General features: G+C 46.7%; 1 protein-coding gene across 3 annotated transcripts in view; it reads right to left on the bottom strand.

Annotated features, from left to right (window-relative positions):
- Positions 1-15,598, bottom strand: part of ZNF691 (zinc finger protein 691) — a 30,604-nt gene extending 15,006 nt beyond the window's left edge. The window contains exons 1-2 of one of the 3 annotated variants that reach the window (XM_057710674.1): positions 15,546-15,598; positions 10,034-11,530 (exon numbers count right to left, since the gene is read on the bottom strand). In XM_057710674.1, the coding sequence (XP_057566657.1) occupies positions 10,664-11,521 (858 nt within the window). In that variant the 5' untranslated portion in view covers positions 11,522-11,530; positions 15,546-15,598 and the 3' untranslated portion in view covers positions 10,034-10,663. Of the gene's footprint in view, positions 1-9,716; positions 9,865-10,033; positions 11,531-15,545 lie in introns of those variants that run through there. The other 2 variants (XR_009049618.1, XR_009049620.1) reach the window with 2 other exon arrangements.
- Between the last annotated feature and the right edge of the window lie 856 nt (positions 15,599-16,454).

Raw genomic sequence — 16,454 nt, 5'->3', positions numbered from 1 at the left:
TGGAGATGTTAAAATGTGGAGGAAAAATGACCAATGCCAGGAGTAAGACATCATACATAGTAAGATAAGCCACAGTCTTATGGCAAAAACTCATCTCTAAGTATTTGGATGAAAGGTTAGGGTGCTGTAATAAAGAGACCAAACAACACAGTGGCTTGCAGTACAAAAAAAGTGTATTTCTCACTTACTAACAGTTGTGAAATATATATCCAAGTGAATAGGGTAACATTGCTTACATGTTAAATTCAAAAACACAGTTCTTTCCATCCTGTTGCTTTGCCATCCACTAAGATGCAATATCTGGAACATACTTATACTAAAAATGATTGTTTGTTTACCTAAAATTCAAATTTAACTGGATGTCTTGTGTTTTATCTGGCCTACCTTAGGACATGATTTAGTCTGCAACAATCAAAGCTGGGTTCCTGCAGGTTACAGCTGGTGAAAAGGGGAAAGAAAATGATGTGAAGGTATGCCTGCTTTCCAGAGGGCCTAGGCCCAGGAATATCATATACAATTTCAGCTCATTTTCCATTGGCAAGAACTTAAATTATAGGATTAAACCTAACTGCAAAGGAGACTGGGAAATAAGTGCCCCCAGTAAAATAGGTGAACAGATTTTGGAGGACAACCAGCAGTCTTCATCACAAGAAGTTGATCTTCCATGTCCTTTATTTCTTCTTCCCCTATCTCTGTATTTTGGCCTTATATTTCAGGGCTTCTCTTGATGTTATCTCCCAAGTGGTTTCTTGAATATCTTATTTTAGCTATCATACACTTAATATCCAAAAGCTATTTCTAATTTTCCAGTTGGTCTCTTTCCGTTAGCAGCCTTTCTTATTCTGTGAAGGTAGTCTCTTCCCAGATCTTCCTGAGGATATCATTAGAGTTTTTAAAGATTCTACTCTGCCAGAGGGCCCAGAAATAAGCCCACACCTTTTTGGTCAATTGATCTACAATAAAGGAGGTAAGAATATACATTGGGGAAAAGACAGTCTCTTCAATAAGTGGTGCCGGGAAAACTGGACAGCTACATGCAAAAGAATGAAATTAGAACATTCTCTTACACCATATACAAAAATAAACTCAAAGTGGATTAAAGACCTAAATGTAAGGCTAGAAACCATAAAACTCCTAGAAGAAAACATAAACAGAACACTCTTTGATACAAACCATAGCAATACTTTTTTGGATCTCCTAAGGCAAAGGAAACAAAAGCAAATATAAATGAATGGGACCTAATTAAACTTAAATGCTTTTGCACAGCAAAGGAAACCTCAACAAAATGAAAAGACAACCTACTGAATGGGAGAAAAAATTTGCAAATGATATGACTGATAAGGGGTTAATATCCAAAATATATAAATAGCTCATACAACTCAATATCGGAAAACAGTTTGGAGGTTCCTTCAAAAACTACAAATAGAACTACCATATGATCCAGTAATCCCACTACTGGGCATATACCCAGAGAAAACCATAATCCAAAAAGAAACATGTACCATAATGTTCATTGCAGCACTATTTACAATAGCCAAGACATGGAAGCAACCTAAATGCCCATCAACAAATGAATGGATAAAGAAGATGTGGCATATATATATACAATGGAATATTACTCAGCTATAAAAAGGAATGAAATGGAGCTATATGTAATGAGGTGGATAGACCTAGAGTCTGTCATACAGAGTGAAGGAAGCCAGAAAGAGAAAAATAAATACTGTATGCTAACTCATATATATGGAATCTAAAAAAAAAAAAAAATGGTACTGATGAACCCAGTGACAGGGCAAGAATAAGGATGCAGATGCAGAGAATGGACTGGAGGACATGGGGTTGGGGGGGCGGGGGGGAGGGGGAGGCTGGGATGAGGTGTGCAGGTGGCATAGACGTGTGTACACTGCCGACTGTGGAGTGGATAGCTTGTGGGAGGTTGCTGTATGGCGGAGGGAGATCAGCTCGGTGATGGGTGATGCCTTGGGGGGCCAGGGTGGGGAGGGGATGTGGGGATGTATGTGTGGATGCAGCTGATTCACTTTGGTGTGCCTCAGGGGCTGGTACAAGGGTGTGGAGCAATTGTATTCCGGTAAAGAGCTTAAAAAAAAAAAGAATAAAAATATAGTTCAATCTCAAAACAAACAAACAAACCACCCAATTTCAAAATGGGCAGAAGACCTAAACAGACATTTTTCCAACGAAGATAAACAGACGGCCAACAGGCACATGAAAAGATGTTCCACATCACTACTCATCAAAGAAATTAAAACACAATGAAAAAAACAAAACAAAACACAATAAGATATCACCTCACACCTGTCAGAATGGCTATCACCAAAAAGAGCACAGGTAACAAGTGTTGGCGAGGATGTGGCGAATAGGGAACCCTGTACACTGTTGGTGGGAACGTAAATTGGTGCACCACTCTGGAAAACAGTATGGAGGTTTCTCAAAAAACTAAAGATAGAACTACCATATGATCCAGCAATTCCACTCCTGAATATATAGCTGAAAAAAAAAAAACACTAATTCAAAAAGATACATGCATCTCAATATTTGTAGCAGCATTATCTACAATGGCCAAGATATGGAAACAAGCTAAATGTCTATCAACAGATGAATGGATAAAGAAGATGTGGTATATATACACATGGAATGCTACTCAGCCATAAAAAAGAATGAAATTTTGCCATTTGCAACAATATGGATGGACCTGGACGGTACTATGCTTACTGAAATAAATAAAATACTGGATGTTATCCCTCAAATGTGAAATCTAAAAAGATGAAACAAATGAATGAATATAACAAAACAGAAGCAAACTCACAGATACAGAGAACTAGCGGTTACCAGTGGGGAGAGGGAAGAAGGAGGGGCAAGATAGGGATAGGGGATTAAGTTACTGAGTACTACGTATAAAATAAATAAGCTATTAGGTTGGCCAAAAAGTTAGTTTGGGTCTTTCTGTAAGATGTTATGGAAAAACCTGAACAAACATTTTAGCCAACTCAGTACAAAGATATATTGTACAGCACAGAGAATATAACTAATGTTTTATAATAACTAAATGGTGTATAATCTATAAAAATTCTGAATCACTATGTTGTACACCAGAAGCTAATATAACATTATAAATCAACTATACCTCAATTTTTATTTTTTAATTTTAATTACTCTTATCAATTTTTAATTGAAATATTGTTGACTTACATGCCTTTACTAATATTCATTTTATTTATTTTTTTTAAGTTCTTTTTAAAAAATTAATTAATTTCTTTATTGGCTGCATTGGACCTTTGTTGCTGCACACAGGCTTTCTCTCCTTGCGGTGTGCAGGTTTCTCATGGTGGCTTCTCTTGTTGTGGAGCTAAGGCTCCAGGCATGCAGGCTTCAGTAGTTGCAGCACGTGGGCTCAGCAGTTGTGGCACACGGGCTTGGCTGCTCCGAGGCATGTGAGATCTTCCCAGACCAGGGGTCGAACCCATGTCCCCTGCATTGGCAGGCAGATTCTTAACCACTGTGCTGCCAGGGGAGTCCCTCAATTTTATAAAAAGATTCTACTATGCCATTACAACTTTCTGTTGTCTGGAGTCACTTATTCTGTTATCTTGTCTCTCTCTCATGCTTTTGGCTGTCTTTATAATTCTGGTGCTCCTGGTTGCATGTTTATGGAATAACAGACTAACAATCTCAGTAATTGAGTTGGTTTCTTCTGTTGCTGTATATGTCCTCTGTTGCTGCATCTGTTTCCCTGAGATGGAGCATGAAGGACTTTGGCAGTAGGGTTTTCTGACAGGCATTACTGTAGGGTGAGTGTGTGGGTGATTGTTGGGGGCAAAGGGTAGGGAGAGGGTTTATAAATGTCACAATAACAAAAGTTTTATTCTGGGATGTTTACACCACATTAAACACCCTAGATTTCTCCTAGGGACTTATTGGATTTCTCTAGAATGAGCCTTCTTGGTTTTGCTGTGTGTGTGTGTGTGTGTGTGTGTGTGTGTGTGTGTGTGTGTGTGTGTGTGTGTGTGTGTGTGTGTGTGTGTGTTTTGCTTGTCTGGAGGTAAGTGCCAATCACACTCCCTTTTGAAGGTAAAGGGGTAGGGGGGTGACCGGTACAAGCGTCTGCATAGACAGGCCTTCTACAGACTCCCTCGTTTTTAGGTCCATTTTCCATGTCTGTCCTCGGTACTTGCTAGCTCTGAACTCAGCGCCTCTCTGGGATCTTGCCAGCAAGTCTGGCTTTCACTTCCACTACCCACCCTCCGGGCCATGCTTGCTGCACTCTGTGGAGCCACCGATGTATTGTCATTTACTTCTAGAAATGTGTTGAAGGCTCTACACCTGCCACCCCTCTTCCCTGCCATTCTCTTTGCTGTTATGTGTTTATACAAGGGTGAGTCAAAAATTATCCACACTCCGGCTGAAATTCTACAGCTGGAGTGCAGATAATTTTTGACTCACCCTTGTGTTCCTATTGTGTCACTTTAATGAAGGTCTCAAAAGGAAGGGGAAACAACCCCTTGTGCTCACACTACTGTCATAAACCTCAGTAGAGTAAAACAAACTGGAGTTTCCACGGCAATCTGGGAGAGAAAGGGTAAGGTCAGCAATGGGAAGAAAGAGCAAGTTAGCTGCACACCATGATGTGACCCCTCCCCAGGATTCCCAGTCTCTCAAAGAGAGGTGTTGTGCCCCTGCACTAACCAGACCTTATTAGGAGATAACATTCCTTCTTAATCTCACCCAGGGTCATAACTCCTTGGGAGGTAACCTTCCTTCTTAGTCTCATAAGGGGCCATGATGACCCATGACCCACTACTTGCTCTGTACACGTAGATCTGGACTCTGTAAACTGTCAGTATCACGTCACTTAATGTGCAGCCCTCTGTCGCAAAAACTTACAAAACTGAGCTTTGACCTCTAACGGGTAGAACAGTTCCCAGAGCTCTCTGAGAGGCTGTTCCAGGTCATAACCTTCAGTTTGGCTTGAATAAAATTTTCCATTTCTTTCTTAGGTCGACTGATTAATTTTTTGTCGACAGAGCAGGATTGCACAGAGCACAGGAACCTCAGGCAAGAGACCACGAGAGCATAAGTGCCAGGGATCTGCAGAAATTGTGTGGTGGGTTTGAACTTTCCCGTGCTGTGGCTTTGGCAAGGCTCTGAGGCAACCACAGAGCTCTCTGTGGGCGGCAGAGAGCTGGCACCTGGCTTCTACAGACATGCTCCCAACTCACCTGCCCCCTTTAGTCCATACTCCACACTAACCCAGTGTTCTCCCTAGAGGGCGAATGCTGATCAAGCTTTAAAGTTCTCTACTGTCCACAATCTGAAGTTCTTTATCCTGGCATCCAACACCCTTCATGACCCAGTCCCCGACTACCTCACCAGCCTCATCTCCTCACACAGGACAATCTTCACCACCTCAAATGTTTCACCGTTCCCCAAGCACTAAGGCTTCCCTCGCATGCACATAGCCTTCCTCTTCTTTACCTAGTAAACACTTACTCCTTCTCCAACACCAAAGTCAATCCTTCTCTCAGCCTTCTCCTCCCCTGCAGAGAGTCAGCCATCCCACCTGTGTTCCCCAACACCTCATTCAGAAGGGAGCTTCAGGCTTCCTAGGTGGCGCAGTGGTTAAGAATCCGCCTGCCAATGCAGGGGACACAGGTTCGATCCCTGCTCCAGGAAGATCCCACATGCCACGGAGCAACTAAGCCCGTGTGCCAAAAAAAAAAAAAAAAAAAAAAAACAAACAGAAGGGAGCTTCTCTTCCTCTGAGTTCCTTGCAGGAAGGACTGTGTCTTATTCACTTTGGGGGCCCAGTACAGGCCAGGTTAGGGCCCTCCCCAGGGCTCCCACAGCCCCCTGGGCACAACTGTAATGACACCTGTCATCTGCCTTGGAACTCTGGGTTTAAGTGCCCATCTCCTGCTCTCAAAAGGAGAAACTTGGAAAAAATCAGTAGAAATTACTTTTTTGAAAGGGAAATTTATACTTATAAAGGAAATCTCTATTTGTAATGGGGTCTCCCTCGCTGCACTTGGAGAAGATGACTAAATCCTAAGAGGATCTTATCAATGGAGAAGGCAGAGACTCACTCTGCATAGCAAACCTTACCCTTGTTTACCCTGCTTTTCCTGGTAACCTCCCACAACTGGCTTCCTCCCCCACCCTCACCTTTATTTCATCTTTGGCTAAAGATGGCCTAGGCCAGCTGGGCAAGTTAACTCATTTTCCCTGGGTGTCTCCCAGGTATACGTGAGGTATACACATGAATAAACTTCAGTTTTTCTCTTGTCAATCTGTCTTTTGTTACAGGGGTCTCAGCCAAGAACCCGGAAGGGTAAAGCGGCGATTATTTTTCACCCCCTGCAGGGGGGACAGCTAACCGGGGCCTAGAGGCTCCTCTGCCTCCCACCTGCCACTGGCCTGCTACTGCAGATGAAGGAGCTCTGTGGGCTGCACCTTGGTCTGGCCTCTCAGCCTAGGACTTGAGAGCATTAGGCTTGTGGAAATTAAACCCAGGGTGGGAGCCTCAGGTCAGTAGGCTGAGGCCTTGGACAGTGTCCTAGAGCAGGGGGAAGCTTCTCAGAGTCAGACAAGGAGGAAGAAGAGCAAGCCTTCTCAGAGTCAGACAAGGAGCTTCAAAGAAGAGCAAGCCCCAGTTGTCCTGGAGCCCCGAAACATCCCGCGGATAAGAGCAGGACGATGCGCTGCCCAGGAGATGCCCTACGGGGCAGGGAGAACAGCGAGGGGCCTCACAGGGCTCCAGCTGCTCCCTCTGTCCTTGTCCAGACTTCCCCCAGCAGACCTGAGCCCCAGCGGCTTGGCCTTGCTCTGTACATCCCACCTTTCCCAGGAGCATCAGTTCCTAAACCCAGCCAAACAACCATGAGAGAGACGTAAGAGAACAACTTCCTTCTGGGATGGGACCACTCTAAGCAGTAGCGGGACTTGACAGGGAGAGGGCATCCAGGGAGCGAGGCTTAATGACCATGTCATTAGTATCAGGCCTGGGTTGGTTAAAATTCCAGGTGAGCCACCTCGTCGCCATGTGACCTTACATTAGCAAATTACTTAATCTAACGGAACTTCAGTTTCATCATCTGCAAAATGGAAACAATAATTACCTTGCAGAATTATGAAGATTTAGAAATTAGGATCAATAGTAAATGCTGTTATAATCACTATTTCCCAATACCCAGACGTGTGTAGGATTGGCTCCAGGCCTCTCTTCCAGGCTCTGACAAAAGCAATCCTATAATTTGCCTGCATTACTGTATTGTGATAGTGAATGGGAAAGAAGTTGTTACCCAAACAGTAATGGGTTAATGTCTCCCTGTTGACTAGAGACTCTGGGAAAATGCCTTGATTCCAAAGAGTGAGTACTGGATGGTAGGCAGCAAGGCCTGTGGGTAAAGGTGCATGTGGGTCTCTCCTTTCACCTGGGATCTCAGAGCAAAAGGAACCCAGAAATTTCAGAGCAGAAAGAGACCAGGGGTGACTGCCTGTTCCAACAGAAGCTGGGATCCAGGGGCTCTGTCTAGGCTGTGCTGTCCCTTGTACCTTTCCTATCATGAGGGAGAGTTCAGGGGTCGAGTTCCTCCAGTGCTGAGGAAAGAGAGAGGGCCTGAACATAGGTCATGTGTGCTCAGCTTTTTCCTTCTCCCTGCCTACCTGCAACCTCCCTTCCCTGCTCCAGACCCTCTCAGGCATCCAGTTAAAACTCCCTTACATGAGGCAGGAGAACTCCCTGCATCCTGACACACAATAGCTGCTTGATAAATGTTGGTGGATGGAACTGAATTGCACGCAGGCCATAAGGCTGATGGGAGGAAAGGAGCTTCATGTGAATTCAGTCCAGGGACAGGGAGCCTGCGGGTAGTCACCACACCAGGATCAAGCGCCAGGAGCTGACGAGGTTTGCCACCCTTCTAGGTTTGCCTGCTGTTGAAACCTGGGAGCCACCCCACATTAGAGGATACAGAAGCCACCACATTTTCACTGTCAGTATTCCCAGTAACTAGGAAGGCGAGAGAGGAAGGGAGTGGGAAGGGAGGAAAGAAGGGGAGGGGAAAGGTAGAAGCAAGGAAGGAGGAAAAGGGAGTGAAGGAGAAAATAAAGGAAGACAGCAAAAAAAGAAGTCAGAGAGTGAATAAATAGACTAGTCAGGACTCAATAGCCTGGACCAACACAGAAAACCTAGCCTATGAACTTTGTCAAAAAAGGGCAAATGAGATTGGCCAACAAGTTATGTCCCAAGATCAAAGCAGGTCCTGGGTCTCACTGGCAGCAGGCTCCAAAAAAGTCACAGTAGTTGTCACTAAGGCTCTGGGTCTGGAAGGATTACCAAGCTCCCCAGACTGAAGAGACCAGCAGACCTAGCTTGGTAATGAGCAAAATGAAGAGCTGGCCTTGGAATCAGACACACCTGATTGGAATCCCAGCTCAGCCATTAGGCCAAGTCATTTAACCCCTCGGAATTTCCTTATCTTGAAAATGGGGATACTATTACTTTGCCCACCAGTCATGGAGATCAGAAGTAACAGGTGTACAATAAATAGCACTCAGTAGGTGTTAGATGGCAACTTCTTTTTAAAGTTTTATTATTTCTTTTTGGCTGTGTGGCATATAGGATCTTAGTTCCCCAACCAAGGATCAAACCCATGGCCCCTGCAGTGGAAGTGCGGAGTCTTAACCACTGGACCACTAGAGAAGTCCCTGGCAACTTCTGTTATTAGAGAGTGGCTCCGTGGCACAATGGACTTCTATTATTAGAGAGCAGTTCATACATGCAAGTTGGGTGACTGTGTTTAAAATACTTTGTATGGAGATTTTTAAGGAGCCGAAAAATGTATATGAAATTAAAGTGCTTTGTAAACAGAAGCAGACCCTACAAATGTCAAGGAATTGTCGGGGAAGTCCTCTTTTATGGTTAGAAAAAATACAGGCTTTGGGTTTGGGTAGAAGTAGGTTCGGTTCCTGACCCTGCCACTGCCTTGCCATGTAAGCCTGTTTCTGCATCTGTCAAATGTGGGGAATTCTTACTTCACAGGGTTGTTGGGAGTGATGGCTGGCACATCCCTTCCTGGGTGGGTGACAAGATCCCGTGTGATAGGTCAGGTCATCTGCGGTGCCAGAATCACCTTCTGCCAACTGACTACAAATGAAGAGGGCCCCTCACTCTGGAAGAGCAGGACCCACATTGGCAAAAGATAAGAGAGGGGTCTTTTGTATTTGTTGGAGGAAACCTGGGTGAACACTAAGCTTCCATGCACAAAACACTGAATACTGCCACGTGGAGCCAGGCCTTCAGAAGGGCAGGAAGCCAGGTGTGATCCCTACCAAGCTGTCCCAACCTTAGGAACTGAACTCCTGCTACTAAGGGCAAAGACTCTTACGGTAGGTTCATCTTGTCCCACCCCTCACCCTCTGCTCCCTGTCACTGTCATTTTTCCTAGGCACAGAATAAGTATCTATGAATAATCAATCTAAAGTTGAAAAGGTTCTCACGCTTGGCACTGATATCCCACAAAGCAAAGGGTTCAGGGCCGTATCAAGAGGCCACACCAGCTCCCACTTCCAGGGAATCACTTGATCCCAGGCCAGCCCCCTAAGTGGCTCCTCCTTCAGAAGCCAACAAGGTGAATGTAGTGAAAGTCCATCAGCTCTGAATCAAGGGAGGCCCAGGTTTGAACTCCGGCTTCACCACATACCTGCTGTGTGACTTCACAGCTAGTGACTTCACCTGTCCTCACTTGTCTCCTCATCTTACTCCCTTGCGGGTTGCTGCGACAACTAAAGGAGATGAAGAATGTGAAAGTGACCTGTAGAATCCAGGGCATATAGTGGATGCTCAGATAATATTACTTCCTTCCCTTCCCCTTCCTCCTCACAGACCTCAGAGTCAGCTGCTTCCTTTTGCTTTTCAGAGTAGCCACCATTCTTTCTTGAAATTCAACTCCCTTTCAGAGTGGTTACCATGCAACCATCTCCCCACTTCTTCGATGCCCCCAAATAAGTACACAGGTCCTTTTCATTAAAGGGTTTTACTGCTAATCCTGGGGAAACAGATGCACGTTAGGGTGGGGGTGACAAGTTACAAACATGAGGGAGTATGAATGGCCCTGGATCATGGCTCCTTGAGGGCTTCCCTTTCATTCCTAAAGTAGGACCTCAGACATCTTCTCTGGGCCAAGGAAGCCCCTTCCTCCCCTGCTCCCCCCAGCCCAGTTGAGGCACAGCAGGTGGGGACTAGTGGACCACTACAGTGTGTCCTAAGCAGTCCACATACTATATGGAGGACCTCCAGACAGCGATGCCCATCTCACAGGTACTTCCTCAAAGGCCAGGGGATGGTTGCCCTAATGATACGAGCATGTACTAAGCCTACCCTATTTCTCTTTCACTCCAAGGAGATGAAGCCAAGATGGGGTCCTCTGACTTTCTACCACAAGAAACTGGCCTGGAAAAAAGTGAAGATTTTTGCTCAGAGTCCCTTCTCAGGACTTCCTGGAGATCCTGGCTTCAGAGGCAACAGAAAACCATTCTCCAAAGTGGGAGGAAGGGCTTGAGGTCAAGGGGGGAGCAGTAGATCCTAAAGATCCTTCTACACTAGGCTGGGGTCCCACACTCTGCTCTCTCTCTCTCCCCCTCACCCTCTTCAGGTGGAATCTTTCCCAGCCTGCTCTCCCCGGTGCGTTTTCTGGTGGCGGATGAGATTGGAGCTGCGGGAGAAGTGCTTCCCACACAGTGTGCACCGGTAGGGCTTCTCGCCCCTGTGGGTCCTCTGGTGCGCCCCGAAGTTAGAGATGTCGCTGAAGGTCCGCCCGCACTCTGCACACTCATACGGCCGCTCGCCCGTGTGGGTGCGGTGGTGCACGCCAAAGCTGGAGCTGTTGCTGAAGCTCTTCCCGCACTCGCAGCAGATGTAGGGTGCCGGCTCCAAGTGGGTCCGGTAGTGCACGGCCAGTGCCGAGCTCTGGCTGAAGCTCTTGCCGCAGATGTCGCAGCGGAAAGGCCGCCTGCCCAGGTGGTCCTGCTGGTGCGTGGTGAGGTCCGAGTGCCGCCGGAAGCTCTCCTCGCAGTTGGGGCACTTGTAGTGCTTCTCCTCCAGGTGGATGCGCTCGTGCCGGATGCGGTTGGAGCTTCTCGAGAAGCTCTTGCCACACTCAGAACACTTGTAGGGTTTCTCACCGGTGTGGATCCGCTGATGTGTTCTCAGGTTGGAGGTATTATTGAAGGTTTTGCCACACTGGGCACATATAAAGGGCTTCTCGTCGGCCTCGGGCCTCGGATGAGCAGAGAGGGCCTCTGGCTCTCCGTCGGGGACAGCGGCTTCCTGTGGCGACTCCTCTGGATGGAGCCCTTGCGGCCCCTCGGACAGGCCTGCTTGCCCGTGCTCTTCCTCCCCATCTGGGATCCAAGAACCCTCTGAGTCATCCACTCTCCATGGCTTACTACCCCGTTCCCCTTCCTCAGGCAGGTGCTGTTCTGGGCTCTGCTCCTTCTCACTGCCCATCTCTGAACCCTGAGAATGAACACAAACGGCCAACACCTTTATTCCTTGGGTCAAGGCCAGACCCCAGGGCATCTTTCATCCTGGTTGAACGGGTATACACCATCCCTATGAAACCATCCATCGGAGATAACCTCAATTAACTGGGATACTTGGCTAGAATGCCTTTAACTTTCAAGTGACAAACTTCCACAGATATTTAAAGCTACCCACCAGAGCAAAAAGAAGGCCCCAGCTTTGTCCAGCCCTAAAAGATGATATTTGTGTAATTTGCACAATGTCAATTTGCTTAGTACTACTAAACAATGACAGCCTAGACTCTCATTCACCTGCAAGTAAAGGAGCGTCCACTTGGGGATGAGTTCGATTTTCCTGCCTAACTGAAGTTAGGCGGAAAGTTAATTGGGTAAGTTAACTGAAATTCCCACTATGTGTAATCTTTTTTAAAAACCTTCCTTAAAAGTATCCATTTGCCTGCTTTCAAAATGAAGATAACAGAACCCCTAATTTTTGAGGCTTTCCTGCTAGTTTACAAGGCCCAACTATGAATCCTCTGAAGTGTTGCCCCACCCTTCCCTTCCCCAGAGCGCACCACAGTCTAGCAAATAAAGGGTTAACATCTGGGTCCTCCAAGACCCACTGCAGGGCCTGGGCTGCGACGGTTCTGATTGGTCAGTACCCACTTCCACTCAAACACCACACACAGCAGTGCCTACGCACACGGTCTCACACCACACACACAGCCACAGTCACATACCAAACGCATTCGGCCATTCTCACAACACACATACATATCACGCAGTCACACATACACAGCCACACACGTACATATCACACAGACCACACACCGCCCTCCCACACACAGAGCCACATACATGGCCACACAATCACACACCACACACACATCCAGCTATACGCTCACACAACACACAATCTCAGATACACACTCCACGCCTGCCTTCCCCCTCACCCCCACCCCCACCCCCACCACACACAGGCAGTGCCCAGCACGGGGCCTACTGAAGCAAACATCAGTAAATGCTGGGAAGCTGCACAGACTCCTCTGAGTTCCTAAAGCCAAGGACAGTGAATGAGGGGAAGAAAGTACTGATAAGAGGAGAGTGGTATTTCCTCTGAACCTTGAAGAAATAATAGCATTTCAAAAGGCAGAGTGGGCTGGTGGAGATACTGTACAGAGTGACATGAACAAAGGGATGAGGGAGGGAAGCGCAGACTGTGACGGGACACTGATGATAGAAAACGAAAGCCTGATGACTGCTTCATCAGCAAGGATGTGTGGAAAGCAGCAACAGAGAGTAATGGAAGGGACACCGACTGAATTTAGGTTTGGATCCCAGTGGTGACACAGGCTGTCTTTTACAACCCTGCAGGTTACTCAACCATTCTGAGCCTCAACTCGCACATCACTGTACCTGTGATACCCACCCACACAGCAGGACTCTGTCAGAGAGAATGCCTATAATATGCTCCGTGTGAAGTGTGGCACGCGCTAGTCATGCAGTACACGACAGCTACTATTACAACTGCTGAAGATACTACATGCTAGCCCTGTGAAGAAGGCAAGAATGAAAAAGATCCCTCACGTGATCTTGTTAGGAAAGAAAAAATTAAAAAATGGTACAGTGTATATAATCTAAAATGTGACATACAGACAGTACCTTCAATCTTTACGGAGTGGGGGCAGGGGGAGAGGTCAGCAAACTTTTTCTGAACAGAGAGCATATATTTAGTAAATATTTGGGCCCAAAGGATCTCTGTTACAACTACTCAGCTCTGCCATTATATCATAAAAGCAGCCATAGAAAATCCATAAATGACTGGGTGTGTCTGTGTCTAATAAAACTTTATTTAAAACAAAAGGAGGTGAACTATAATTTACCAATCTCTATTAGAGAGTTTTTTCAAGAATCTAGATAAATGATGTGAAAAATAATAGGCTTGCTTCACCTTCAAAAATGCAAAAAAAAAAAATGAGAAACAATGTATTCCTTGATACTTATTCACTGTCTCCTGACCATCCTTTTAAATATGACAACCCCTCCAAAAAAAAAAAATTAAAATAAAAATTAAAAAAATAAAAACTACAACCCCTTTTGCAGCATTCTGTCCCCCTCGCCCCACAGCACTTCTTACCTTCTAACAATCTGTTTTTTATGTCTATTATTTAGTATCAGCCTCCCCCAAACAACATAAGTCCAACGAGGGCCAGGTTCTTTGCTTTATTCATTAATGTAACCTAAACTCCTTCAGCCATGGGAGTCACACAGAGTAGATCCTTAATAAATATTTGTTGAATGAATTTCTCCAGGCCTTTCTCCAGAACCCCTTTCATTCTTACTTGTGTCTATTCTCATCCACTATTCCTTAGCAATCTCTTAATTCCTGCCCACTTCCTCCTTTATGCACCCACAGAATATTGTACTTGCTTTTACAGTGATTTGCAATTATCTGTTGACATGTCTGTTTCCACTATTAGTTTATAAGCAACTTGAGGGCGGGGACTGGGTCATTTTAGTACTCTCCAGCACAAGGCCTGATGCTCATAGATTTAAGTACAAGTGAATGGATATAATCTTAATTTACTTTCTACCCCTGTCCATCCCACCTAGGGCTTCAATATCTCTCTTTATGCCATGAGCTACATGGCCTCCACTCACTACCAATCCTGCTATACTGAGAACCCATAGTATACCAAGCTCTGATTCTCCCCAGGGCTGAATGCTGGGTCAAATAAAAGCAAAAAGATTTAAGATTATAGTCACCACGCTAAAAGAGTTTATGGTACAGTGCAGTGAAACAGGCCATGAATTTCAGAAACTGTCATACAGTGTAGAAGGTTAAATTCCAGTGGAAACAGGGAAACTGTAATTTGCGCAAGGGCACACAGCAAGTGAGTGGCAGAACTGGGACCCATGCCCATCACTCCAAAGTCAGTGCTCTGAAGCACTACACCAGAGGGAGAGGAGAGAAGGAGGGAAGGAAGAAAGGAAAAGAAGGAAATAAAAACAGTGCCACAGTAGTTCTGATGACACAGACATATCTCCCTGAAGAGATCACGGATGAGCAGCTTCATGGGAAAAAAAGGTGGTCTTTGAGCTAGGACTTGCAGGATGGGTGAGCAAAATTGGGACTTCGGAGACGGGGAGCCCACCGTCTACTGAGAAGACAGTGGCAGGTAAAGTAAAGAGGCACTTCCTTCCATATCACATTTCATTGATTTGGGGGAGAAGGGGGCCCATGGGGCTCGTCTTCCCAGGAGGCTCTGAGGTACAGGGAGGACCAAAGGTGGAAGGGACTGAGGTAGTGGAAAACGACGTCTAAGAAGTAAGCGCTGAGAAGGTGGGGTTGTTGATCACAGATGCTGAAGGCCAAGGGCCTGGGTTAGAGGGAAGAGGCCAACCTGGAAAGCGGTCTGAAGGGCCGAAATTCGGGGTCCTCGGGGTGAATTCGAGAGCTGGGGGGGGGAGGAAGGGGAGATAGGAGCTTGGAAAGATCAGGGAAACTGTGTTAAAGAACTGGGAATTGTACAGGGGAGGTGGATAAGGCGTGAGAGATAGAAGAGAACCAAAAGAGTCAGAGGGTCCGAGGAGACTAGTCAGGGGATCCGGCCCAAGAGGCTGGGTTGTGTGTAGCGGGGCGGAGTCTGAGGGTGCCAGCGTCCCAGAGGACAGGAGCTGGGTTCAGAGCTGCCGGCGGGCTTGGGTCTTGAGGGGTGGGAGAGAAGGAGAAGCTGACCCCAAAGGTATGGTCAGTGGCAGGGGGGCTCAAAGGCCAACAGAAGGGCGGGAAGGTAGGGGCTTGGGGCCAGCAGCCCGGCCGTGCAGGCCGGGGAAAGGGGACAGGAGTTGTGGCGGAGGGACCACAGGGCCCCGTTTGCTCCCCACTGGGTCCGGGGAGCAAAGCCACAGCCCCAACTGCGCGGTGAGAGGGCAGGGGCTACGTTCAGAGTTCCCCGCGAAGCCATGTGCGCCCCCCAACCGCGACCTCGGGCCCGACCCCGACCCACCTCTCTCCAGCCGCTCGATCAGGGACAGCACCGCCTCTCTGGGCCGGGGGGAGGAGTCGGAACCGGAACCCAGAGGGGATCCGCCCTGCCTCTCCTGGATTGGGTCTTGGGGATTTTCCTTCCTTTCTATTGGCTATACTGGCTGCCACAAGGCGAGAAACCCGGGCAGGGCCGCCAATAAGGTTTGGTCTCAGGCGTGGCCTGCTGGGAGTTGTAGTCCTGTGGAAGACGGTAGCCGCGGAGAAGGCATTTGAGTTTAGCATTTGGTGGTGGAGACTGGATACCCCTAAAGTCGTCGGATTTCCTTCTGCGCTCTGGCGTTAAAAGCCCAACGTGAAGAGCCACCGGCCTGGGAAGTTGTAGAATATGTAGAGCTAACCTACATGACCACCAAGGGGTCATGAATTCAGAGTTCCTTCTTTACTCCGAGTTGGCGACCCTTGATGGCCCTGTAGACATCCCGCGAAGCCAGAGTCTCGCGCCTCACTGGAGGTTTATACTTTAAAGTCGAAGGATTGTGGAACTGGAAGGGAGTCTATTTATATTGAAGTATAGTTGAAATACAATATTGCGTTCATTTCAGGTGTACTGCATAGTGATTTGGGGTAGTTGTTTGCAGATTTTATTCCATTATAGATTGTTACAAGATATTGTGTATAATTCCCTGGGCAATACAGTAAATCCTTGTCGCGTACCTATTTTTTGGATACTAATTTGTATCTGTTAATCCCATACTCCTAATTTGACCCTCCCCTTGGAAGGGAGTTCAAAGATCAGCTAATTAGTTTGTCAGAGAAACTAAATGTTCTCTGTCCAGGGAACCACCACCTCCGGCTTCCCAGAGCCCATGCGCAAGGATTCTTCTGAGAGCTTCTTAAATCTGACTGCTGTTCATCAATTCAGACACAA

This window comes from Hippopotamus amphibius, chromosome 1 (assembly GCF_030028045.1).
Source record: "Hippopotamus amphibius kiboko isolate mHipAmp2 chromosome 1, mHipAmp2.hap2, whole genome shotgun sequence".
NCBI classification, from domain to species: domain Eukaryota; kingdom Metazoa; phylum Chordata; class Mammalia; order Artiodactyla; family Hippopotamidae; genus Hippopotamus; species Hippopotamus amphibius.
The sequence above is the reverse complement of the archived record's forward strand: the minus strand, read 5'-3'. Positions and strand labels throughout refer to the sequence as shown.